The sequence below is a fragment of the Coregonus lavaretus genome, assembly GCF_964263955.1.
Source record: "Coregonus lavaretus genome assembly, chromosome: 4".
NCBI classification, from domain to species: Eukaryota; Metazoa; Chordata; class Actinopteri; order Salmoniformes; family Salmonidae; genus Coregonus; species Coregonus lavaretus.
This window is the reverse complement of record NC_139991.1, coordinates 70,242,570-70,269,176: the sequence shown is the minus strand read 5'-3', so window position 1 is coordinate 70,269,176 and position 26,607 is coordinate 70,242,570. Positions and strand designations below refer to the sequence as shown.

At 42.8% G+C, this 26,607-nt stretch overlaps 1 protein-coding gene across 1 annotated transcript in view; it reads left to right on the top strand.

Moving 5' to 3' along the window:
- The window catches only part of megf10 (multiple EGF-like-domains 10), a gene marked incomplete at both ends in the record, with an annotated part of 74,176 nt that overhangs the window by 15,503 nt on the left and 32,066 nt on the right, over positions 1-26,607 (top strand). The window contains 3 exons of the mRNA XM_084158866.1: positions 22,208-22,491; positions 22,775-22,895; positions 23,445-23,581. Of these exons, the coding sequence (XP_084014992.1) occupies positions 22,208-22,491; positions 22,775-22,895; positions 23,445-23,581 (542 nt within the window). The remainder of the gene's footprint in view (positions 1-22,207; positions 22,492-22,774; positions 22,896-23,444; positions 23,582-26,607) is intronic.

Here is a 26,607-nt window from a genome sequence, read left to right as displayed (position 1 = left end):
AGTGCACTGCATAGTGAAAAGGGTGCCATTTGGGACACTCACCTGTGAGTTGTGAAATTGCCAGGTCCTCTTCTATGTGCTCTGTCTGAAAGGCCTCGCACTTCAAGGCCTTTCTCTTTGTTAGCCAAACGGCAGGGCAGAACTTCCACTCACCGCCTTCTCTTTCAAGACGGCCAACATGACTGCCCACTGGAGTCATAACATGCAATCAGCAACACATAACTCCTTAGAAATACAGCTTATTTTAGGTTGTCATCTGAGGACTTTGGGATAAAGTTTAGATTATGAAATGTTTGGGTTTTGAGACTTGTTTTCTTGATCTGTAATTAATGTAGCGCAAATTGTGTAGGGGGATAAGTGATGTTATCAGATAAAAGATCTCTTCTTTCAGTCTCTATTGAAACAGGTGTAGGGAGTCTGCGAGCCCTGTGTGTGTCTGTGTCTCTGTGCGTAATGCGTGGGCGTGTGTAAGTGCGTATGTGCGTGTGGGTATGCGACTGTGCGTGCATGAGTCTCCGCACATGTGTGTGTCTGTGATTATATTAGGTGAGGGGCTCAAGCCATGCTCCCCCGCTGTCTCCAGTGTCCATCGTTTAATAAAGGGGCTTATTGTTGTGTCTGGAGTCTGGGCCTTTATTGTTGTGTCTGGAGCCTGGGACCCCCCTGAGGACCTGAACAGGCCTGACTAATCTGTCTGGTGGTGGGGAACTAGATCCTAATATCAGTAGTCTGGGATCTGACTGGCTAAATGGACTGGCTACCCCCCCCCCCCCCCCCCCCCCCCCCAAAAAAAAAAAAAAAAAAAAAGTGGTTTTCCCACTGGCTATAAGGTGAATGCACCAATTTGTAAGTCACTCTGGATAAGAGCGTCTGCTAAATGACGTAAATGTAAATGTAATATGACCATAGGTAGGCTTATAGCGCGATATCTCTCAAAACCACTTGTGCCTTACCTAATAGGATCAAAGTGCACAGAATTTGTCCAAAGTTGCCCTGTTGGATGAAAAGGAAAATTGTATTGTTACTGCTAGGCTATTGCAGAGGGAACTACATTTTTACACTTGGCCTTTATTTACATTTAACTTATGCAGAGCGACTTACAGTAGTGAGTACATATATTTTCATACTTTTTTTCTGTACTGGTGCCCCATGGGAATCAAATCCATGATCCTGGCATTGCAAGCACCATGCTCTACCAACTGAGCCATGCGGGAATACTATTTTTAATGTTATGTTTTCTTAGGATTTGGAATTATTTTGACAGTATGAGAATGAAATCATTACGTGAGTATTACACAGCCACAGTGAGGGGTCCTACTGGCCGTTGGTCTGCACCTGGGGGCGCCACACGAGACCCTATGATTGCTGTAACTAATCTGTATTGACTGCTTGATTCACGATCAATAAGAGTCTATCTCAGGATAGCCCCTCAGGCCCACCCCTGGTGTGTGTTTGTTAACATTGCAGCATCTGATTAGCTGATAGTCTGTTGTCACCCAAACCATCCTATGAGTCAGCTTGTTTTGTTTGTACAGTGGACATGGGAGAGACTAATGAGGAATGTTTTCATTTATTTGTTGACTGTGAGAACACAAGAACATCTCTATTTGGAATATCAGGAGATATATCTTGTGGGAAAATATAAATATTTACATATACATTAAATGTAAGTGAATATACACATATAAGTCACTTTATACGATAAATAATTAAAGCAATAAAATAATTAAAGCAATATACTATCATTGTGGTGTAATCTACCCACATATCCGTCTTACTGCTTAGAGATCAGAGTCAACTCATTGAGTGGAACGGTCTAAGGCTAAGCCAACCAGTCGTGTTGAGAATGAATATCCATTTCCTTTTTAAAACCAGGTCTTAGCTGCATTCAGTCTCTGTTTTGGGGGGCCCCTTGAGCCAGTCTGGGGGGTGGGGGGTGTGGGGGTAGCCTATTCAATATCCCCCTAAGTAATATGACTTTTCATTTCCTCATGAGCCTTAAAAGCCAGACTTATTGTTGCCTTATTGTTGACTCTAGTTTACGGATCAACGGACCCCAACAATATGTCTGAGGATTGTTTTGCTGTGGGGTTCAAGGATGAGAGGAAAAGGGAGTAGCCTAAATCTCTTTCTTAGATTAAAAAGGAAGTGCGGGAAGAATGAAAGAGAGACATTTTAATGATGGTAATGTAGGAAATAACCCGAGGGTCTAGCTCTTGTGATTTCACAGTAGGCACATGACAACAACAACCCAACAACCCAAGATACTCAGGAGGGACTGTTGACTCTTGACTTGACTCTTGTCTATTCACTGGTTTTAACATGCAACCTTTCAAAAAAACCATTCCTTAACTCAATGACCCCCTCACAAAATGAAGCGATGCTAACCACTATTTAGCGTCACTACCTAGAGCTCAACGCCACTCCGACGACTTATCTCAAAATGGCCGCTCTAACCTTTAAATGAAGCACTAATACCCAGCTGTTTTCGAAGATCCCCTTTCAATTCCAAGACCCCACAATTCACAGAAACCTCCCTGTTTCTTGGAATATAAAAGGTATTAATACCTTATTAATACCTTGCACTGAAATTCCATATCCGCACAATGGCTTTTGTCAGGCTTTTGTTTACGAGACAGGAGAGGGTTAGTTAGTTAGCTCGGAGGAGCCTGGTTGGCTGGTGTGGATTATATGCTACATTAGGATCATCTAGGGCCGTCTGGGCTATTACACAGTGACGAACAATCAGACACACACAGCTGAAGCCATTAATCTGGAAACAAAGTGTCAGGTGTTAGGTTTATGTGGGTTGGCTTTTACATGGAGATGGAGGTTGTGTCCCAAATGGCACCCTATTTCCTAGTTCACTACTTTTGACCAGAGCCCTATGGGCCCTGGTCAAAAGTAGTGCTCTGTATAGGGAATAGGGTGCCATTTGGGATGCACCGTAGCCTACTGTGGCTCCCTTTACATTGAACCGTACTTCATTTGGGAAATGGTAAGCCTACAATAGGGAATGTACAATAGCTGTCGGTCTCCTCTTATACTTTCATACTTGATTTATGCTTGACTTAACAGGTGTGGTTTTAAGTTATTACTTTATAGCAATGAATGAATATATTTAAGCATTAAGGCCTGAGGGGGTGTGGTATATGGCCAATATACCACGGCTAAGGACTGTTCTTATGCACGATGCAAAGAGAAGTGCCTGGATACAGCCCTTAGCTGTGGTATATTGGCCAGATACCACAAACCCCCGAGGTGCCTTATTGCTGTTATAAACTGGTTACCAATGTAAAAATACATGTTTTGGCATAACTGTGGTATACGGTCTGATATACCATGGTTGTCAGCCAATCAGCATTCAGGGCTTGAACTACCCAGTTTATACATTTCTATATTTTCTGTATTGAACTTGGCTTGAGTGGCTTAGAGTTTGGATACTAAATTTGAAGGAAAGAAGTTTCACAGTGGTATCCCAGTGGGAAAAAACTGGTTGAATCAACGTTGTTTCCATGTCATTTCAACAAAAAAAGTCTATGTGATGACGTTGAATCAACGTGGAAAACTAATTCGATTTGCAAAAAGTAATCAATGTAAGGGAATTTGGTCTTCTTTTCACACCACTTTTAACCTAAATTCAATTACATGGAGATTTTTTTGTTTTGTTAATTTCACGTTGAATTCACGTTAGTTGACACCTCAACCAAATGTAAATCAAAACTAGACGTTGAAATGACGTCTGTGCCCAGTGGGATGTTTAATGGCTACTGTAGCAGTGTTGGCGGAGACTGTAACGTTGGAGCATCCTAGTAGGAGGTGTGTTTACCATACAACTCCAACAGTTCACATATGATATACAGTGAGTGTACAAAACATTAGGAACACCTTCCTAATTTTGCGCCTGGCACCTACTACCATATCCTGTTCAAGGGCACTTAAATATTTTGTCTTGCCCATTCACCCTCTGAATGGCACATATACACAATCCACTTCAATCTCAAAGCTTAAAATCCTTCTTTAACCTGTCTCCTCACCTTCATCTACACTGATTGAAGTGGATTTAACAAGTGACATCAGTAAGGGATCATAGCCTTCACCTGGATTCACCTGGTCAGTCCTGGTCAGTCTATGTCATGGAAAGAGCAGGTGTTCCTAAAGTTTTGTACACAGTGTATATAATGAGATAAACATAGTACCAGCCCTAGGCCATGTATCCAGCCATGTACCCAGACTGTACCCAAGCCGAGGGAGACAAATAACTTCAAATGCCTTGCCAATGCCATTTCTGAGCTGTCCAGCTTGAGTATCTCACTGGAGTATCCCACGGAAGTTAATTGTCATGGTCGAATCCTTGGAAACAAACACACACACACATACACAAACACACACACACACAGAGTGAGAGAGGGGTCAGAGGGAGAGAGAGGGTGAGTGTTTAAGAGAGAGAGACGGTAGGGGAAAGAGAGAGGGAAGGAGAGAGAAACAGGGAAAAAAAGAGAGAAAGGGGGAAGGAGAGAGAGAGGGGGAAGGAGAGAGAGAGGGGGAAGGAGAGATAAAGGGGGAAGGAGAGAGAAAGGGGGAAGGAGAGAGAGGGGGAAGGAGAGAGAAGGGGGAAGGAGAGAGAAAGGGGGAAGGAGAGAGAGAGGGGGAAGGAGCGAGAGAGGGGGAAGGAGAGAGAAAGGGAGAAGGAGAGAGAAAGGGAGAAGGAGAGAGAGAGGGGGAAGGAGAGAGAAAGGGGGAAGGAGAGAGAGAGGGGGAAGGAGAGAGAAGGGGGAAGGAGAGAGAAAGGTGGAAGGAGAGAGAGAGGGGGAAGGAGAGAGAGAGGGGGAGGAGAGAGAAAGGGAGAAGGAGAGAGAAAGGGAGAAGGAGAGAGAAAGGGGGAAGGAGAGAGAGAGGGGGAAGGAGATAGAGAGGGGGAAGGAGAGAGAAAGGGAGAAGGAGAGAGAGAGGGGGAAGGAGAGCGAAAGGGGGAAGGAGAGCGAAAGGGGGAAGGAGAGAGAAAACACAATATATCCTCTTTAACACGCACAGTACTATGGAAATGTTGAGGAATCGTACAGATGTCGTCTCTTAGCTGGGATTCCTCTGTATCCCTGTGAAGTAAATGACTGTTCCCATGAGCCTTGTGGGCTGACGCACTGTGCAGGGCTCTGCATGGTAGAGTGGGCGATCTTAGAGGCATGGAAAAACACTCCCTCCATCCCTCTCTCTCTTTTTCTCTGGCTTTCTATCTCCCTCTTTCTCTCCATTTTTCCATTCATCACTCACTATCACTCTCATTCCTACTCTCTCTCTTTCTCTCCCTCCCTTCTTCTGTCCCTTCTTCCCTCAGTCTTGGTCTGGGGCAGGGTCTGGGCCAACTCTCATCAACTGGCAGGTCAAATTACTGGCCAATGTTTTTTTTTTCTCTGTAACTGACACTTTTTCAAGAGGAGTGCTCTCTGTCTCTTAGAAGCTCCCTGGATTATTTTTAGATTGGGTTGTAAACTTGAGTTTGTTTTTAACAGGATCATTTAGACTGATTTCCATAGGATAAATATAGTGACTAATAAAGAATAGTAAAGATGAGTAAAGTAAAGAGGTTGATTATAGGAGTTCCTGCATTAGGAGTTACATCCATTGAATGGAAATAACCCTGGCCTAGATTTTGTGCATTGCAGATGGTCTGTATGTATTGCCAATCACTGATTGCTTGTGTTTTCTAAGCAATTAACTGTTGTAATCCTGTAATGAAAATAATATATGTCAATAACAGGACATCTTGACCCAATCTCTGGTACAAACAACCTCATGACCAACACCCCCCCCCCCCCCCCCCCCCCCCAATGCTTAGTGTGTCTCTCGTCTGTGGGTCAGATGTGATGTGTCTTGAACACAAGGGAACAGTTTGTCCCAAGGCACGACAATGAGGAGCCCTCCAGGTCTTCTAGTGGGCCCTTTCTATCTAGGTCAGGTTGAACCCTAACTCTTTCTATCTAGGTCAGGTTGAACCCTTTCTATCTAGATGAGGTTGAACCCCCTAACCCTTTCTATCTAGCTCAGGTTGAACCCCCTAACCATTTCTATCTAGATCAGGTTGAACTCTAACCCGTTCTATCTAGCTCAGGTTGAACCCCCTAACCCTTTCTATCTAGATCAGGTTGAACCCTAACCCTTTCTATCTAGCTCAGGTTGAACCCTAACCCTTTCTATCTAGCTCAGGTTGAACCCTAACCCTTTCTATCTAGATCAGGTTTAACCCTAACCCTTTCTATCTAGCTCAAGTTTAACCCCCTAAACCTTTATATCTAGATCAGGTTGAACCCTAACCCTTTATATCTAGATCAGGTTGAACCCCCTAACCCTTTCTATCTAGATCAGGTTGAACCCTAACCCTTTCTATCTAGCTCAGGTTGAACCCTAACCCTTTCTATCTAGATGAGGTTGAACCCCCTAACCCTTTCTATCTAGCTCAGGTTGAACCACCTAACCCTTTCTATCTAGATCAGGTTGAACCCTAACCCTTTCTATCTTGCTCAGGTTGAACCCTAACCCTTTCTATCTAGATCAGGTTGAACCCTAACCCTTTCTATCTAGCTGAGGTTGAACCCTTTCTATCTAGATCAGGTTGAACCCCCTAACCCTTTCTATCTAGCTCAGATTGAACCCCCTAACCCTTTCTATCTAGCTCAGGTTGAACCCCCTAAACCTTTCTATCTAGATCAGGTTGAACCCCCTAACCCTTTTTTTATCTAGCTCAGGTTGAACCTTAACCATTTCTATCTAGATCAGGTTGAACCCCCTAATCCTTTCTATCTAGCTCAGGTTGAACCCCCTAACCCTTTTTATCTAGCTCGGGTTGAACCCTAACCCTTTCTATCTAGATCAGGTTGAACCCCCTAACCCTTTCTATCTAGCTCAGGTTTAACCCTAACCCTTTCTATCTAGATCAAGTTGAACCCTAACCCTTTCTATCTTGCTCAGGTTGAACCCTAACCCTTTCTATCTAGATCAGGTTGAACCATAACCCTTTCTATCTAGCTCAGGTTGAACCCGTTCTATCTAGATCAGGTTGAACCCTAACCCTTTCTATCTAGATCAGGTTGAACCCTAACCCTTTTTATCTAGCTCAGGTTGAACCTTAACCCTTTCTATCTAGCTCAGGTTGAACCCTAACCCTTTCAATCTAGCTCAGGTTGAACCCTAACCCTTTCTATCTAGCTCAGGTTGCACAAAGGTACCAGAGTCCCACAGTAAATGCGAGAGGAGGTTTGTGGACACAATGGGCTTTCTCTTTCTCTTTTGGTCTTTCATTCTTTTGCTCTTTTTCCCTTGCTGTTTTTCTCTCTGTTTCTCTCTCCCTTGCTCTCACTCTCTTTTCTTTCTTAATATCTCTCCCTCCCTCTCTCTGTCTCTCTCTCTCTCTTTCTCTCCTTCCATCCCTCTCTCTCTCCGCACCCACTGCCCACACTGTGTGATACTGTGTAAAACACAGCACCTTAGCCTGCAGCTAAGCAGTACACTTTTCACCAGCAGGCCAGAAAGGAAAGAGGCTAATGCAGGAACCGTTAAGCGGTTGAGCCAAACAGACTCCTGGTTTCCTGGTTTTAGCTGTGTCAGAGAGAAACCGTGGTTGAGGTACAGCATAGTTCTTGGTTGGGGCATGTCCATCGCCACATAAGGGTCATGCTGTTTGGCTCTGCTTGGCTCAGTGTCAAACGATACTCTTCCTGTCTCTCCACAGTGAAGGATGAGGTTGCATGAAATGGGCGTGAAATTTAAACCATAGTAATATATGATACATTGACTTCCATTGGTTTTGGTTATAAAATGCTTAAAAGTTAGTGGTTGGTGGCAGTGGCTTGGTAAAGTAAGTAATTTTGCAATTTGGGTGAACTATCCCAGTGATTTCAGGGCAGTGTGTATTTTTTTCCTTTTTTGGGTAAAGGGTAGGATAGAGCAGGATTCTAGATCTGAATTGAATTGTAACTTCAACCTTGAGCAGTTTTCAATCATGTCCGGTATCAAGCTAACCTTATAGTCACTGTTGAGCGATATGACTGGTCTCCAGTTGACTCATTATGGTGTATGAATTACTATTACTGTCAGACCACTCAATGTTTGGCCAGATGTGTGTCTGGAACTCTGGATAGGACATTTTCCATCATCTCCGGCAATTACAGGTGGTAAAGGATCATCTACAGAAGACCCAGAACTCCTACAATGATATTATAGACACATAAGCTGAATTTCAGTCGGTGACGCATTTTAGGTCCGATAGCTGTCGCAGGCTTGTTTGACTTTGAAAGTGCATACTTCCTATAAAGTGGAGAAAAGGTATTTGTGAAAAATCCGATGTTAAGAGATCTTGATTCACGAGGAGCAAGTGTTTTTTACTCCTCTGGAAATAGCTTGAGATAAACAGCTGGTTGGTTTTAAAGGGTCAGTAACTTGTGTAACTGTGTAACTGTGTAACGTAACCCAAGCTGTGGAGGAAGTATAGGGCGGGCGAAAATAACTGTGAAGAAGAGCTGATTGAATAGGTTTCGCCGACTCATACACATTTCTGGGTCATACTATAATGAATGCATTCTAATTCTATGGTCGTACTATGACTATGGGGACTTTCCTGATGAAAAGGGGGGAGGCGTGTGAGCACAACACACCCATTGATGACACCATCACACACACACACACACACACACACACACACACACACACACACACCCTTCAACCTCCACACACACCCTTCAACCTCCACACACACCCAATCAACGACGTCGTCACTCACCCAAACACAGTACATTTTACGGCCCGTTTTAAGGCGTGAGGCTTACACTCGTGTCCTCTCATCAGACCTCTTCATGCTTTAATCAGGGCAGCCATAACTCATGTGGCCGGTGAGGTCGGCCTCCATCTAATACCACACTACACATGGGAAAGGGAAGGTCTCCACTGTTTATGTGCCTGGTTGGCAGACACACTTCAACCATACTCTAGTTTCTGACATCGTGGGTAAAGACGTCAAGAAGCAGCAGGGTTCTTTTTGGTTCAATCTGGGAGTGGGACTTGTACTGTAACGACTACAATGACGATGGCCTTATATACATTTTGATGTAGTTGATTATTTCTGATTCTTTATAGCTGCTAAGTAAGCTTATTGTTACAGCCCACTGGGCACAGACGTGAATTCAACGTCTATTCCACATTAGTTCCACGTCATTTCATTGAAATGACATGGAAACAACGTTGATTCAACCAGTGTGTGCCCAGTGGGAGATATCCAAAACACGTGTCGAAATTAACCTGATGAAGCTACAGGCAACTGCCAAAATAAAGGAAACACCAACATAAAGTGTCTTAATAGGGCATTTGGCCACCACGAGCCAGAACAGCTTCAATGCACCTTGGCAGAGAGTCTACAAGTGTCTGGAACTCTATTGGAGGGATGCGACATCATTCTATCACGAGAAATTCCATCATTTGATGTTTTGTTGATGGTGGTGGAAAGTGCTGTCTCAGGCGCCGCTCCAGAATCTCCAGTGTTCAATTGGGTTGAGCTCTGGTGACTGAGACATGGCATATGGTTTACATCGTTTTCATGCTCATCAAACCATTCAGTGACCACTCGTGCCCTGCGGATGGAGGCATTGTCATCCTATGGGGGCATAGCCATGGTAGCCAAAATAATGGTCTGCCCAGCATTTTTATACTTGACCCTAAGCATGATGGAATGTTAATTAATTGCTTAATTAACTCAGGAACCACACCTGTGTGGAAGCACCTGCTTTCAATATACTTTGTATCCTTAATTTATTTGAGTGTTTCCATTATTTTGGCAATAACCTGTACATGTGTTGTTCGTTTATGCACCTTACAATGAAATAAATCATATAGAATGAGAGAAGGTCAGTCGTCTGTTTTCATTAGTGTGCTGTTCTTTACTTTTGTTTTGGATACTTAGTTGAATACTTAGTTGGATACCTAGTTGGATACTTAGTTGGATACTTAGTTGGATACCTAGTTGGATACTTCATTTGATACCTAGTTGGATGCTTAGTTGGATGCTTAATTGGATACTTAGTTGGATACCTAGTTGGATACCTAGTTGGATACTTAGTTGGATACCTAGTTGGATACTTAGTTGGATACTTAGTTGGATACCTAGTTGGATACCTAGTTGGATACCTAGTTGGATACCTAGTTGGATATCTAGTTGGATACTTAGTTGGATACTTAGTTGGATACCTAGTTGGATACTTAGTTGGATACTTAGTTGGATACCTAGTTGGATACCTAGTTGGATACTTAGTTGGATACCTAGTTGGATACTTAGTTGGATACCTAGTTGGATACCTAGTTGGATACCTAGTTGGATACCTAGTTGGATACCTAGTTGGATACTTAGTTGGATACCTAGTTGGATACCTAGTTGGATACTTAGTTGGATACCTAGTTGGATACTTAGTTGGATAACTAGTTGGATGCCTAGTTGGATACTTAGTTGGATACCTAGTTGGATACTTAGTTGGATACCTAGTTGGATACTTAGTTGGATACTTCATTGGATACCTAGTTGGATGCCTAGTTGAATGCTTAGTTGGATGCTTAGTTGGATGCTTAGTTGGATACTTAATTGGATAACTAGTTGGATGCCTAGTTGGATACTTAGTTGGATACCTAGTTGGATACTTCATTGGATACCTAGTTGGATACTTCATTGGATACCTAGTTGGATGCCTAGTTGAATGCTTAGTTGGATGCTTAGTTGGATGCTTAGTTGGATACTTAGTTGGATACCTAGTTGGATACCTAGTTGGATACTTAGTTGGATACATAGTTGGATACCTAGTTGGATACCTAGTTGGATACTTAGTTGGATACCTAGTTGGATACTTCATTGGATACATAGTTGGATGCTTAGTTGGATGCTTAGTTGGATGCTTAGTTGGATACCTAGTTGGATATCTAGTTGGATACCTAGTTGGATACCTAGTTGGATACCTAGTTGGATACTTAGTTGGATACCTAGTTGGATACCTAGTTGGATACTTAGTTGGATACCTAGTTGGATACTTCATTGGATACATAGTTGGATGCTTAGTTGGATGCTTAGTTGGATACCTAGTTGTATACTTAGTTGGATACCTAGTTGGATACTTAGTTGGATACTTCATTGGATACATAGTTGGATGCTTAGTTGGATGCTTAGTTGGATACCTAGTTGGATACTTAGTTGGATACCTAGTTGGATACTTAGTTGGATACCTAGTTGGATACTTCATTGGATACATAGTTGGATGCTTAGTTGGATGCTTAGTTGGATGCTTAGTTGGATACTTAGTTGGATGCCTAGTTGGATACCTAGTTGGATGCCTAGTTGGATACCTAGTTGGATACCTAGTTGGATACCTAGTTGGATACTTAGTTGGATGCCTAGTTGGATACCTAGTTGGATACCTAGTTGGATACATAGTTGGATGCTTAGTTGGATGCTTAGTTGGATGCTTAGTTGGATACCTAGTTGGATACTTAGTTGGATACCTAGTTGGATACTTAGTTGGATACCTAGTTGGATACTTCATTGGATACATAGTTGGATGCTTAGTTGGATGCTTAGTTGGATACTTAGTTGGATACCTAGTTGGATACCTAGTTGGATGCTTAGTTGGATACTTAGTTGGATGCTTAGTTGGATACCTAGTTGGATGCTTAGTTGGATGCTTAGTTGGATACTTAGTTGGATACCTAGTTGGATACCTAGTTGGATACTTAGTTGGATACTTAGTTGGATACCTAGTTGGATACTTAGTTGGATACCTAGTTGGATACCTAGTTGGATACTTAGTTGGATACCTAGTTGGATACTTAGTTGGATGCTTAGTTGGATGCTTAGTTGGATGCTTAGTTGGATACTTAGTTGGATGCCTAGTTGGATGCTTAGTTGGATACCTAGTTGGATACCTAGTTGGATACTTAGTTGGATACCTAGTTGGATACTTAGTTGGATGCTTAGTTGGATGCTTAGTTGGATACTTAGTTGGATGCCTAGTTGGATACCTAGTTGGATGCCTAGTTGGATACCTAGTTGGATACCTAGTTGGATACCTAGTTGGATACTTAGTTGGATGCCTAGTTGGATACCTAGTTGGATACCTAGTTGGATACATAGTTGGATGCTTAGTTGGATGCTTAGTTGGATGCTTAGTTGGATACCTAGTTGGATACTTAGTTGGATACCTAGTTGGATACTTAGTTGGATACCTAGTTGGATACTTCATTGGATACATAGTTGGATGCTTAGTTGGATGCTTAGTTGGATACTTAGTTGGATACCTAGTTGGATACCTAGTTGGATGCTTAGTTGGATACTTAGTTGGATGCTTAGTTGGATACCTAGTTGGATGCTTAGTTGGATGCTTAGTTGGATACTTAGTTGGATACCTAGTTGGATACCTAGTTGGATACTTAGTTGGATACTTAGTTGGATACCTAGTTGGATACTTAGTTGGATACCTAGTTGGATACCTAGTTGGATACTTAGTTGGATACCTAGTTGGATACCTAGTTGGATACTTAGTTGGATACCTAGTTGGATACCTAGTTGGATACTTAGTTGGATACCTAGTTGGATACCTAGTTGGATACCTAGTTGGATACCTAGTTGGATACCTAGTTGGATACTTAGTTGGATGCTTAGTTGGATGCTTAGTTGGATACTTAGTTGGATACCTAGTTGGATACCTAGTTGGATACTTAGTTGGATACCTAGTTGGATACCTAGTTGGATACTTAGTTGGATATCTAGTTGGATACTTAGTTGGATATCTAGTTGGATACCTAGTTGGATACCTAGTTGGATACCTAGTTGGATACTTAGTTGGATACCTAGTTGGATACCTAGTTGGATGCTTAGTTGGATACCTAGTTGGATACCTAGTTGGATACTTAGTTGGATATCTAGTTGGATACCTAGTTGGATACCTAGTTGGATACTTAGTTGGATATCTAGTTGGATACTTAGTTGGATATCTAGTTGGATACCTAGTTGGATACCTAGTTGGATACCTAGTTGGATACTTAGTTGGATACCTAGTTGGATACTTAGTTGGATACCTAGTTGGATACCTAGTTGGATACTTAGTTGGATATCTAGTTGGATACCTAGTTGGATACCTAGTTGGATACTTAGTTGGATATCTAGTTGGATACTTAGTTGGATATCTAGTTGGATACCTAGTTGGATACCTAGTTGGATACCTAGTTGGATACTTAGTTGGATACCTAGTTGGATGCCTAGTTGAATGCTTAGTTGGATGCTTAGTTGGATGCTTAGTTGGATACTTAGTTGGATACCTAGTTGGATACCTAGTTGGATACTTAGTTGGATACCTAGTTGGATACCTAGTTGGATACTTAGTTGGATATCTAGTTGGATACCTAGTTGGATACCTAGTTGGATACCTAGTTGGATACTTAGTTGGATGCTTAGTTGGATACTTAGTTGGATATCTAGTTGGATACCTAGTTGGATACTTAGTTGGATACTTAGTTGGATGCTTAGTTGGATAACTAGTTGGATGCCTAGTTGGATACTTAGTTGGATACCTAGTTGGATACCTAGTTGGATACCTAGTTGGATACTTAGTTGGATATCTAGTTGGATACCTAGTTGGATACCTAGTTGGATACCTAGTTGGATACCTAGTTGGATACTTAGTTGGATATCTAGTTGGATACCTAGTTGGATACCTAGTTGGATACCTAGTTGGATACTTAGTTGGATATCTAGTTGGATACCTAGTTGGATACCTAGTTGGATACCTAGTTGGATACTTAGTTGGATGCTTAGTTGGATACTTAGTTGGATATCTAGTTGGATACCTAGTTGGATACCTAGTTGGATACCTAGTTGGATACTTAGTTGGATACCTAGTTGGATACCTAGTTGGATGCTTAGTTGGATACCTAGTTGGATGCCTAGTTGGATACCTAGTTGGATACCTAGTTGGATACTTAGTTGGATGCTTAGTTGGATACCTAGTTGGATGCTTAGTTGGATGCTTAGTTGGATACTTAGTTGGATACCTAGTTGGATACCTAGTTGGATACTTAGTTGGATATCTAGTTGGATACCTAGTTGGATACCTAGTTGGATACTTAGTTGGATATCTAGTTGGATACCTAGTTGGATACCTAGTTGGATACCTAGTTGGATACTTAGTTGGATATCTAGTTGGATACCTAGTTGGATGCCTAGTTGGATACCTAGTTGGATACCTAGTTGGATACCTAGTTGGATACTTAGTTGGATACTTAGTTGGATACTTAGTTGGATACTTAGTTGGATACCTAGTTGGATACTTAGTTGGATGCTTAGTTGGATACATAGTTGGATACCTAGTTGGATACCTAGTTGGATACTTAGTTGGATGCTTAGTTGGATACCTAGTTGGATACTTAGTTGGATACCTAGTTGGATACTTAGTTGGATACTTAGTTGGATACCTAGTTGGATACTTAGTTGGATGCTTAGTTGGATACATAGTTGGATACCTAGTTGGATACCTAGTTGGATACTTAGTTGGATGCTTAGTTGGATACATAGTTGGATACCTAGTTGGATACCTAGTTGGATACTTAGTTGGATACCTAGTTGGATACTTCATTGGATACATAGTTGGATGCTTAGTTGGATGCTTAGTTGGATGCTTAGTTGGATACCTAGTTGGATACTTAGTTGGATACCTAGTTGGATACTTAGTTGGATACCTAGTTGGATACTTCATTGGATACATAGTTGGATGCTTAGTTGGATACTTAGTTGGATACCTAGTTGGATACCTAGTTGGATGCCTAGTTGGATACCTAGTTGGATACCTAGTTGGATACCTAGTTGGATACCTAGTTGGATACCTAGTTGGATACCTAGTTGGATACCTAGTTGGATACCTAGTTGGATACCTAGTTGGATACTTAGTTGGATACCTAGTTGGATACCTAGTTGGATGCCTAGTTGGATGCTTAGTTGGATGCTTAGTTGGATACCTAGTTGGATACCTAGTTGGATACCTAGTTGGATACCTAGTTGGATACCTAGTTGGATACCTAGTTGGATACTTAGTTGGATACTTAGTTGGATACCTAGTTGGATACCTAGTTGGATACTTAGTTGGATACCTAGTTGGATACCTAGTTGGATACCTAGTTGGATACCTAGTTGGATACTTAGTTGGATACTTAGTTGGATACTTAGTTGGATACCTAGTTGGATACCTAGTTGGATACCTAGTTGGATACCTAGTTGGATACTTAGTTGGATACTTAGTTGGATACTTAGTTGGATACCTAGTTGGATACCTAGTTGGATACTTAGTTGGATACTTAGTTGGATACCTAGTTGGATACCTAGTTGGATACCTAGTTGGATACTTAGTTGGATACCTAGTTGGATACCTAGTTGGATACCTAGTTGGATACCTAGTTGGATACTTAGTTGGATACTTAGTTGGATACTTAGTTGGATACCTAGTTGGATACCTAGTTGGATACCTAGTTGGATACCTAGTTGGATACTTAGTTGGATACTTAGTTGGATACTTAGTTGGATACCTAGTTGGATACCTAGTTGGATACTTAGTTGGATACTTAGTTGGATACCTAGTTGGATACCTAGTTGGATACTTAGTTGGATACCTAGTTGGATACCTAGTTGGATACTTAGTTGGATACCTAGTTGGATACCTAGTTGGATACCTAGTTGGATACCTAGTTGGATACTTAGTTGGATACTTAGTTGGATACTTAGTTGGATACCTAGTTGGATACCTAGTTGGATACTTAGTTGGATACCTAGTTGGATACTTAGTTGGATACCTAGTTGGATACTTCATTGGATACATAGTTGGATGCTTAGTTGGATGCTTAGTTGGATACTTAGTTGGATACCTAGTTGGATACTTAGTTGGATACCTAGTTGGATACTTAGTTGGATACCTAGTTGGATACTTAGTTGGATACCTAGTTGGATACTTAGTTGGATGCTTAGTTGGATGCTTAGTTGGATACTTAGTTGGATACCTAGTTGGATACCTAGTTGGATACCTAGTTGGATACTTAGTTGGATACCTAGTTGGATACTTAGTTGGATGCCTAGTTGGATACTTAGTTGGATGCTTAGTTGGATGCTTAGTTGGATACTTAGTTGGATACCTAGTTGGATACCTAGTTGGATACTTAGTTTGATACCTAGTTGGATACTTAGTTGGATAACTAGTTGGATACTTCATTGGATACCTAGTTGGATACCTAGTTGGATACCTAGTTGGATACCTAGTTGGATGCCTAGTTGGATACCTAGTTGGATGCCTAGTTGGATACTTAGTTGGATACCTAGTTGGATACTTCATTGGATACCTAGTTGGATACCTAGTTGGATACCTAGTTGGATACTTCATTGGATACCTAGTTGGATACCTAGTTGGATACCTAGTTGGATACCTAGTTGGATACCTAGTTGGATACCTAGTTGGATACTTAGTTGGATACTTAGTTGGATACCTAGTTGGATACCTAGTTGGATACTTCATTGGATACCTAGTTGGATACTTAGTTGGATACCTAGTTGGATACTTAGTTGGATACCTAGTTGGATACCTAGTTGGATACCTAGTTGGATACTTAGTTGGATAACTAGTTGGATACCTAGTTGGATACTTCATTGGATACCTAGTTGGATACTTAGTTGGATACCTAGTTGGATACTTAGTTGGATACCTAGTTGGATACCTAGTTGGATACCTAGTTGGATACTTAGTTGGATAACTAGTTGGATACCTAGTTGGATGCCTAGTTGGATACCTAGTTGGATACCTAGTTGGATACTTCATTGGATACCTAGTTGGATACCTAGTTGGATACCTAGTTGGATACTTAGTTGGATACCTAGTTGGATACTTCATTGGATACTTAGTTGGATGCCTAGTTGAATGCTTAGTTGGATGCTTAGTTGGATGCTTAGTTGGATACTTAGTTGGATACCTAGTTGGATACCTAGTTGGATACTTAGTTGGATACCTAGTTGGATACTTAGTTGGATACCTAGTTGGATACCTAGTTGGATACCTAGTTGGATACCTAGTTGGATACTTAGTTGGATACCTAGTTGGATACCTAGTTGGATACCTAGTTGGATACCTAGTTGGATACTTAGTTGGATACCTAGTTGGATACCTAGTTGGATACCTAGTTGGATACTTAGTTGGATACCTAGTTGGATACTTAGTTGGATACCTAGTTGGATACATAGTTGGATACCTAGTTGGATACCTAGTTGGATGCCTAGTTGGATACTTAGTTGGATACCTAGTTGGATACCTAGTTGGATACTTAGTTGGATACCTAGTTGGATACTTAGTTGGATACCTAGTTGGATACTTAGTTGGATACCTAGTTGGATACCTAGTTGGATACCTAGTTGGATACTTAGTTGGATACCTAGTTGGATACTTAGTTGGATACCTAGTTGGATACCTAGTTGGATACTTAGTTGGATACCTAGTTGGATACTTAGTTGGATACCTAGTTGGATGCCTAGTTGAATGCTTAGTTGGATGCTTAGTTGGATGCTTAGTTGGATACTTAGTTGGATACCTAGTTGGATACCTAGTTGGATACTTAGTTGGATACCTAGTTGGATACCTAGTTGGATACCTAGTTGGATGCCTAGTTGGATACCTAGTTGGATACCTAGTTGGATACCTAGTTGGATACTTAGTTGGATACCTAGTTGGATACCTAGTTGGATACCTAGTTGGATACCTAGTTGGATACCTAGTTGGATACTTAGTTGGATACCTAGTTGGATACCTAGTTGGATACTTAGTTGGATGCCTAGTTGGATACCTAGTTGGATACCTAGTTGGATACCTAGTTGGATACTTAGTTGGATACTTAGTTGGATACTTAGTTGGATACCTAGTTGGATACCTAGTTGGATTTCTAGTTGGACAGATAGTAGTTTCTACCAGCACCAGCACCTGGATCTAGACGCGCCGCTGTACACAGAGTTTTTACATCGTTTTTGCACTGTAATATCACAGGTGTTTTGTTTTTATTACATAACTGGCTTACACATAGGTGCCAAAGATTTTAATGACAACTCTCTGGCTGTCTACTTTACTGCATATTTTAGTAAGAAAACAAGAACATTGCTTTGGATGGAATAACATACAGCGTATTGGAATGTATGTAAAACTAGACTTAATGTACGAGAGCCAGTGATCCTCTAAGGTCAAGGAGTCGAGGACCTTAATGAAAGATTACTACTGATTACTGACCGCTTGATTACTACTGATTACTGACCGCTTGATTACTACTGATTTACTGACCGCTTGATTACTACTGATTTACTGACCGCTTGATTACTACTGATTTACTGACCGCTTGATTACTACTGATTTACTGACCGCTTGATTACAACTGATTTACTGACCGCTTGATTACTACTGATTTACTGACTGCTTGATTACTGTTGATTTACTGACTGCTTGATTACTGTTGATTTACTGACCGCTTGATTGCTAATGATTTACGGACTGCTTGATTACTACTGATTACTGACCGCTTGATTACTACTGATTTACTGACCACTTGATTACTACTGATTTACTGACCGCTTGATTACTACTGATTTACTGACTGCTTGATTACTGTTGATTTACTGACCGCTTGATTACTACTGATTTACTGACTGCTTGATTACTGTTGATTTACTGACTGCTTGATTACTGTTGATTTACTGACCGCTTGATTACTACTGATTTACTGAACGCTTGCTGTTAATTTGTCTTTGTTCTGGTTTACTAGTACTGCTGCCTGTCTTTAAGATTGTCCTTCTCTCAACTCTCACTCTGTCAGTCCACATTGCTAAAGGGATGCCTCTTTCTCTGAGACTAAGCTCTGAGTATATACAGTACATTTCTAATGAAGGGTTTGCCAGTGAAAGTAAACCTTTGCTCTCTCATATTTCCCCCTAGTCATTGCCAGACGCCTTAGGGTAACCATGAGGGCAGTACCCTAACCTTAACCCAACCATGAGGGCAGTACCCTAACCCAGCCATGAGGGCAGTCCCCTAACCTTAACCCAACCATGAGGGCAGTACCCTAACCCAACCATGAGGGCAGTCCCCTAACCTTAACCCAACCATGGGGCAGTCCCCTAACCTTAACCCAACATGAGGGCAGTACCCTAACCCAACCATGAGGGCAGTACTCTAACCTTAACCCAACCATGAGATCAGAACCCTAACCTTAACCCAACCATGAGGGCAGTCCCCTAATCTTAACCCAACCATGAGGGCAGTCCCCTAACCTTAACCCAACCATGAGGGCAGTACCCTAACCCAAACATGAGGGCAGTACCATAACCCTAACCCAACCATGAGGGCAGTCCCCTAATCTTAACCCAACCATGAGGGCAGTCCCCTAACCTTAACCCAACCATGAGGGCAGTACCCTAACCCAAACATGAGGGCAGTACCATAACCCTAACCCAACCATGAGGGCAGTACCATAACCCTAACCCAACCATGAGGGCAGTCCCCTAACCTTAACCCAACCATGAGGGCAGTACCATAACCCTAACCCAACCATGAGAGAAGTACCGCCGTAAACGTAGAATCATATAAATGTGTTTCACAGAAGATGAAAGACAACTAGAATATACATGTGGTTACGGAGGCACGGTGGGTTTCCTCCAGTTCAGCAGAGAACCTACGGTTGAGAGGTATGAGAAAGCTGGGTCATGTTCATTTGGCACCAAACAGAAGAAAACAGACTGAAACAGGGAGGCATTACCTGGACTTGTCCAATGAGAAACATTTATTTTCATTTTCTGTTGCAAAAACATTTCGCTATGGTGCTCCCTAATGAACAGGACCCTGTTGAAATGGATGAAAGGAGGGCCGTGTACACGCTACAGATGACACCACTCAGCTACTCAGCTTTTAATAGGAGCGGTCTTGAGTGTGGTCGGCTGATAGGGAGTCGTCCCCCTCCCCCTCCCCACAGCTGGTTAACTTGCTGGGTTAATAGTGAAACGCGCCCTAAAGTAATCAACCTCAACACTCATTTGGGGACAGTATGTTTGTTTTGGTCAAGTGATCACTTACTTAACGTAGAGACCTCAATGAAGCGCAGGTTTTAATTTGGCCCAGATGTTTACAATAGCTTCAGCTGAGGGGATTGTTATGGATTGCTCCTCCAACACAGCTGCCTCTCAAAAACTGAAAACAGGTGTGTGCCTAAAATAAATCACAGTAACGCACAACTGGCAAGGAGAGATGATTGACCTCAACGTGAGGTAATAAATCAAAACAAGAACTGATGCAATCAGCTTGAGGAACAGGTTGTGGATGGCTGGTGGTTTCTGGCTTTGTTTTATGTTGTCTCTTAGCAGTCAACTCATTTTCAACTCGTTTTCGGTGTACACTGCTCAAAAAAATAAAGGGAACACTTAAACAACACAATGTAACTCCAAGTCAATCACATTTCTGTGAAATCAAACTGTCCACTTAGGAAGCAACACTGATTGACAATAAATTTCACATGCTGTTGTGCAAATGGAATAGACAACAGGTGGAAATTATAGGCAATTAGCAAGACACCCCCAATAAAGGACTGGTTTTGCAGGTGGTGACCACAGACCACTTCTCAGTTCCTATGCTTCCTGGCTGATGTTTTGGTCACTTTTGAATGCTGGCGGTGCTTTCACTCTAGTGGTAGCATGAGACGGAGTCTACAACCCACACAAGTGGCTCAGGGGGTGCAGCTCATCCAGGATGGCACATCAATGCGAGCTGTGGCAAGAAGGTTTGCTGTGTCTGTCAGCGTAGTGTCCAGAGCATGGAGGCGCTACCAGGAGACAGGCCAGTACATCAGGAGACGTGGAGGAGGCCGTAGGAGGGCAACAACCCAGCAGCAGGACTGCTAGCTCCGCCTTTGTGCAAGGAGGAGCAGGTGGAGCACTGCCAGAGCCCTGCAAAATGACCTCCAGCAGGCCACAAATGTGCATGTGTCTGCTCAAACGGTCAGAAACAGACTCCATGAGGGTGGTATGAGGGCCCGACGTCCACAGGTGGGGGTTGTGCTTACAGCCCAACACCGTGCATGACGTTTGGCATTTGCCAGAGTACACCAAGATTGGCAAATTCGCCACTGGCGCCCTGTGCTCTTCACAGATGAAAGCAGGTTCACACTGAGCACATGTGACAGACGTGACAGAGTCTGGAGACGCCGTGGAGAACGTTCTGCTGCCTGCAACATCCTCCAGCATGACCGGTTTGGCAGTGGGTCAGTAATGGTGTGGGGTGGCATTTCTTTGGGGGGCCGCACAGCCCTCCATGTGCTCGCCAGAGGTAGCCTGACTGCCATTAGGTACCGAGATGAGATCCTCAGACCCCTTGTGAGACCATATGCTGGTGCGGTTGGCCCTGGGTTCCTCCTAATGCAAGACAATGCTAGACCTCATGTGGCTGGAGTGCGTCAGCAGTTCCTGCAAGAGGAAGGCATTGATGCTATGGACTGGCCCGCCCGTTCCCCAGACCTGAATCCAATTGAGCACATCTGGGACATCATGTCTCGCTCCATCCACCAACGCCACGTTGCACCACAGACTGTCCAGGAGTAGGCGGATGCTTTAGTCCAGGTCTGGGAGGAGATCCCTCAGGAGACCATCCGCCACCTCATCAGGAGCATGCCCAGGCGTTGTAGGGATACAGGCACGTGGAGGACACACACACTACTGAGCCTCATTTTGACTTGTTTTAAGGACATTACATCAAAGTTGGATCAGCCTGTAGTGTGGTTTTCCACTTTAATTTTGAGGGTGACTCCAAATCCAGACCTCCATGGGTTGATAAATTTGATTTCCATTGATCATTTTTGTGTGATTTTGTTGTCAGCACATTCAACTATGTAAAGAAAAAAGTATTTAATAAGATTATTTCATTCATTCAGATCTAGGATGTGCTATTTTAGTGTTCCCTTTATTTTTTTGAGCAGTGTATTTGAATCCCTCAATGACCTGGACATTAGGAGCTTTTGGAGATTTAAAAATCCTATATTTACGGGACGTTTTAAGCATTTATCTGAAAGACATACTGACAAACTAACATACTCACTCACTGAATACAACGCTAAAATCAGCCCTTGTTGTATCTCCTAGTTTAAACCTTACATTATCTCTCTTATTTCTCTCTCAGCGTGTGACAGCAACCACTGGGGTCCCCACTGTAGTAACCGCTGCCAGTGTCAGAACAGTGCGCTGTGTAACCCCATCACGGGCGCCTGTATCTGCCAGCCGGGGTACCGGGGCTGGCGGTGCGAGGAGGTCTGCGAGGCGGGCACCTATGGCAACGGGTGCCAACAGAAGTGCCTGTGCCAAAATGGAGCCGCGTGCCACCACGTGACCGGGGAGTGCAAGTGTTCACCCGGATACACCGGTGCTTTGTGAGTCATCAGAGACACGCACACATGCACGCACTCGGAAACATAAAAGAACACACACGCACACTACACTGTATGTACACAAAACTGCTAGTTTCTGACAAGGGTGGCTATGGTGCTTCAAGACAAACAAGGGTTTGAAAGAGATGTTCTTGTGAAAGACATAATTTCAGAAGTTTTTATTTTAATTTCTCACAGATGAATTAATCAGTCCCTTTGTTTCTGACCCGGTCATTTGTTTAAGTCTGTAAGGATTGATTTCATGTTTTCTCCTCTTGTCCTATAGTTGTGAGGACCTGTGCCCACCAGGGAAGCATGGGCAGCAGTGTGAGGAGAGATGCCCCTGCCAGAATGGAGGAGTGTGTCACCACGTTACTGGAGAGTGCTCCTGCCCTGCTGGATGGATGGTAACACACACACACACACACACACGATGTATCAATACATAAAACAACGCTCTGTTGATGTACTGTACATATAGTGAACATTGATACAGTATTTTCCAAGAAACGGCGAAGAATTGTGCACAATCAAGGCTGTTTGATTGTCACGTGCATTACTGTGTGTTATCATATTGACATTTACAGTAATATTACGTCATAATATAATGGTACTGCGAGGAGTCAATTGCTATGACACCATGTACACCACAGGTGGTTGGTAGCACCTTAATTAGGGGTGGGGGGCTCATAATAATGGCTGGAGCGGAATCAGTGGAATGGTATCAAATACATCAAACACATGGTTTCCTGGTGTTTGATGCCACTCCATTTGCTCCGTTCCAGCCATTCTTATGAGCCGTCCTCCCCTCAGCAGCCTCCACATTGTACATATCCTCTTTTTGCATCATATGTATTGATATGTGTTATGGGATATTGATATGATGGCCTACGTATTGTATTTACTCTGGGATATTGATATTGTGCTGACACATTCAGTGTTCTGTGTGTGTTTAGGGTACAGTGTGTGGCCAGCCGTGTCCGGAGGGACGCTTCGGCAGGAACTGTTCCCAGGAGTGTCAGTGTCACAACGGGGGAATGTGTGTCTCCTCCAGCGGACAGTGTCTGTGCAGTCCAGGCTACACCGGAGAACGGTAAGACAGGCTGGGCCAGGCCAAACCAAACTGAGCCAGGCCAAAACAAACGGAGTCATGCCAAACCATGTCAAAATATAGTATTATTTCTGGATTAATAATATTTTATTTCACATACTAAGAAAGTTGAGGTAAAATAATAAACACAAACCCTGGATTGAGTAGCCACCCTCCCCTTCACCTCCCCAAACGGGAACAAATAGAATAAACATTCTTTTGACACGACATTAGACTAAATGGCTCCCATTCAATCAAACTCAGTAAAGTAGTTTTTCTGGTATTCACTCTTTTGCCAGGTCAGTGTCATTCTAGTCAAGTCATGTGGTAAAGAAAAACTCCTAACCCTAGCCTAGTCCATGGATATCTGTTCAATTTGTAGCTAGAGTCTGTAAAAGGAGAATTGTCTTGGTTTTATAATTTTTTGTCTATTTCCCAATTTCTGCAAAGCAGAATTTATTTGAAATTCAGGCAACAGGCTATCACATACATCTATAATGTCATAAACAAACACTGCAGAAGTAATCCCTTTGTTGTATACATTGTTTAACAGTTTTACGTCAATAATTGGCGTAGTCAGCGATGACTATTGGAATTCAATGTTAAGTGTAATCTTTGACCTATATTAGGTCTATATGTGTTAGTGGAACTAGAGCAGACCATCTGTTGCTACTGTAGCTGTCCCATTGATCCCTCCAGACCAATAACAAGGTCAGGAAGGGAGGGAGGGAGGGAGGGAGGGAGGGAGAGGGGGAGAGGGAGAGGGAGAGGGAGAGGGAGAGAGAGGGAGAGAGAGAGGGAGAGAGAGAGGGAGAGAGAGAGGGAGAGAGAGAGGGAGAGAGAGAGAGAGAGAGAGAGAGAGAGAGAGAGAGAGAGAACAGCAGGCAAGGCTAAGCAATTAACTAGTGATGCCAACTGTACTTAATAGGGCCTGAAAAAATATAAATACCCATGGAATAAAGTACTGCACATGTAGGTCTAGACTGCACTTAACTCAAACATAACTGTGATGTACTGTAATTTGATATTGGATCATCAGATATGATACATTAATTATCAGGACTTCCATTTTCAAATATTAACTTGATACATGAGATTTAAAAATATATATATACATACTGTATATATGCACTAATCAATATCAAGTGGGGGTCCTGTGTGGCTGAGTTTTTACAGTCTTTAATGTCCAACAATAAAAAACGTACATTTCTTGCTCAGAAAACTTGGGGGGCCAAATCAAATCACCTGTGGGCCACCAGTTGGGGAACCCTGACATAGGTGTGTGTGTGCCTGCGTGCATGCGTGCATGCATGCGTGTGTGTGTGTGGACCACAACGGTCTGGTTGCGGGGAGGATGAAGGGAGCGGAAGGAAGTGAATGGGAATTTGTGTGTGTGTGTGCGCATGTGTGTCTCTGTGTGTGTGTGTGTGTGTGTGTGTGACCACAGGAGTGTGGATCTCTTCCAGACCAATAGGCTACAGTATGATGCGCACGCTCTGTCTGCTTCTTGTCAGGCTGGCTGCAGCCAGCGGCCTGGGATGCCTGAGGAAGCTGTGGGGAAGAGACCATATAAATATAATTAATAGAAAAGAGAGACCCTCCCATTGCACTACTGCTCCTCCTGTAGGCTCCTCCTTAGAGGATAAAGCACTGGTTATGCATCCTATTCCCTTTATAGTGCACTACTTTTGACCAGCGCTTCAATTGGGCTCACTATATAGGGAACACAGTGCCATTTGGGACGCATCCTGGGAGTAATTTAGCGTGGGCAACTTTATTTGTTATACTGTTTCTTCCTTAGAGAGACCCTCCCATTGCTCTGCCAGAGCTGAACTTGAGCCAAACCATCTAGGACAGTAAATCTTCCTTGTATCCTCCTTTCCTTGAAAGCGCCATGAGGAAAGTGTGCTTAGCTAGCCCTTTCACAACAACTATGCATGTTTGTATGCACACAAGCAAACAAGACACTTTGACCTCAGCAGACCTGGGTTGAAGTAGTACTTGTTTTCTTTTAAATGCTTTGAGCGTTTGATCGAGTCTGTTTGGAGTTCCAGATGGGTGACTGTGGATTGCACTTTCAGGACTATTCCATTGCTCCCACTGCTCCCATTGTACTAGGCAAGCTCAATCAAGCTACACTCTTAGAAAAACAGTTATTCGTCTGTCCCCATAGGAGAACCATTTTTGGTTCCACGTAGAACCTTCTGTGGAAAGGGTCCTACATGGAACCCCAAAGGGTTCTACCTGTAACCAAAAAGGGTTCTACAAAAGGGTTCTCCTATGGAGACATACAAAAAACCCTTTTACGTTCTAGATAGCACCTTTTTTCTAAGAGTGTAGTTCAAAGTTTAGAGCAGTGAATCATGCTCCGATCAGAGTTTTTTGGTTCCTGCAACAGAGTATAATTAACATTATCAGACAGGGACGCACCATATACTTAGCCAGCCCAGTGAACCTACAGGAATAGCACTGCAAGTGCACTTTTATGAGTTAATAAGGGTTTGAGGGAAACCAGACGTCATGGCAAAACCTCGGTACTGTATACCATGCCGCTGCCTGTGGCTCTGCCTGCCTAGCCACACCCTGCTGGGCTGTGGAGGGCTGGAAACCCAGACTAGGCCACGCTAATTCAATGATGGATGGTGGGGTAGTGTGTTGGGGATAAAGGGGTGGATGGGTATTGTTTACGCGTGTGCGTGTGTGTGTGCGTGCTTGTGTTTGTCAATTCAGGAGGGCTCTACACACATCTGGCTAGGGTATCTTAAGATTAATAAACTAACTGGAAGTCGCTCTGGATAAGAGTGTCTGCTAAATGACTAAAATGGCAATGTAATGTTAATGGCTGGGTGGGTGGGGAGGGAGGAGGCGATGATTGTGTGTGTGTTATTTTGGGGAGTTTAGTGAGTGTGTCTAGTGAATGTCTGTAGTATTGCAATAGTAAGTTCCATTAAGTTCCTATACTTTTATCAGATTTCAGGACAGCAGTGGAGCTAAGACACGTCCATTCAGCTGTGTAGGACAGTGGTGGG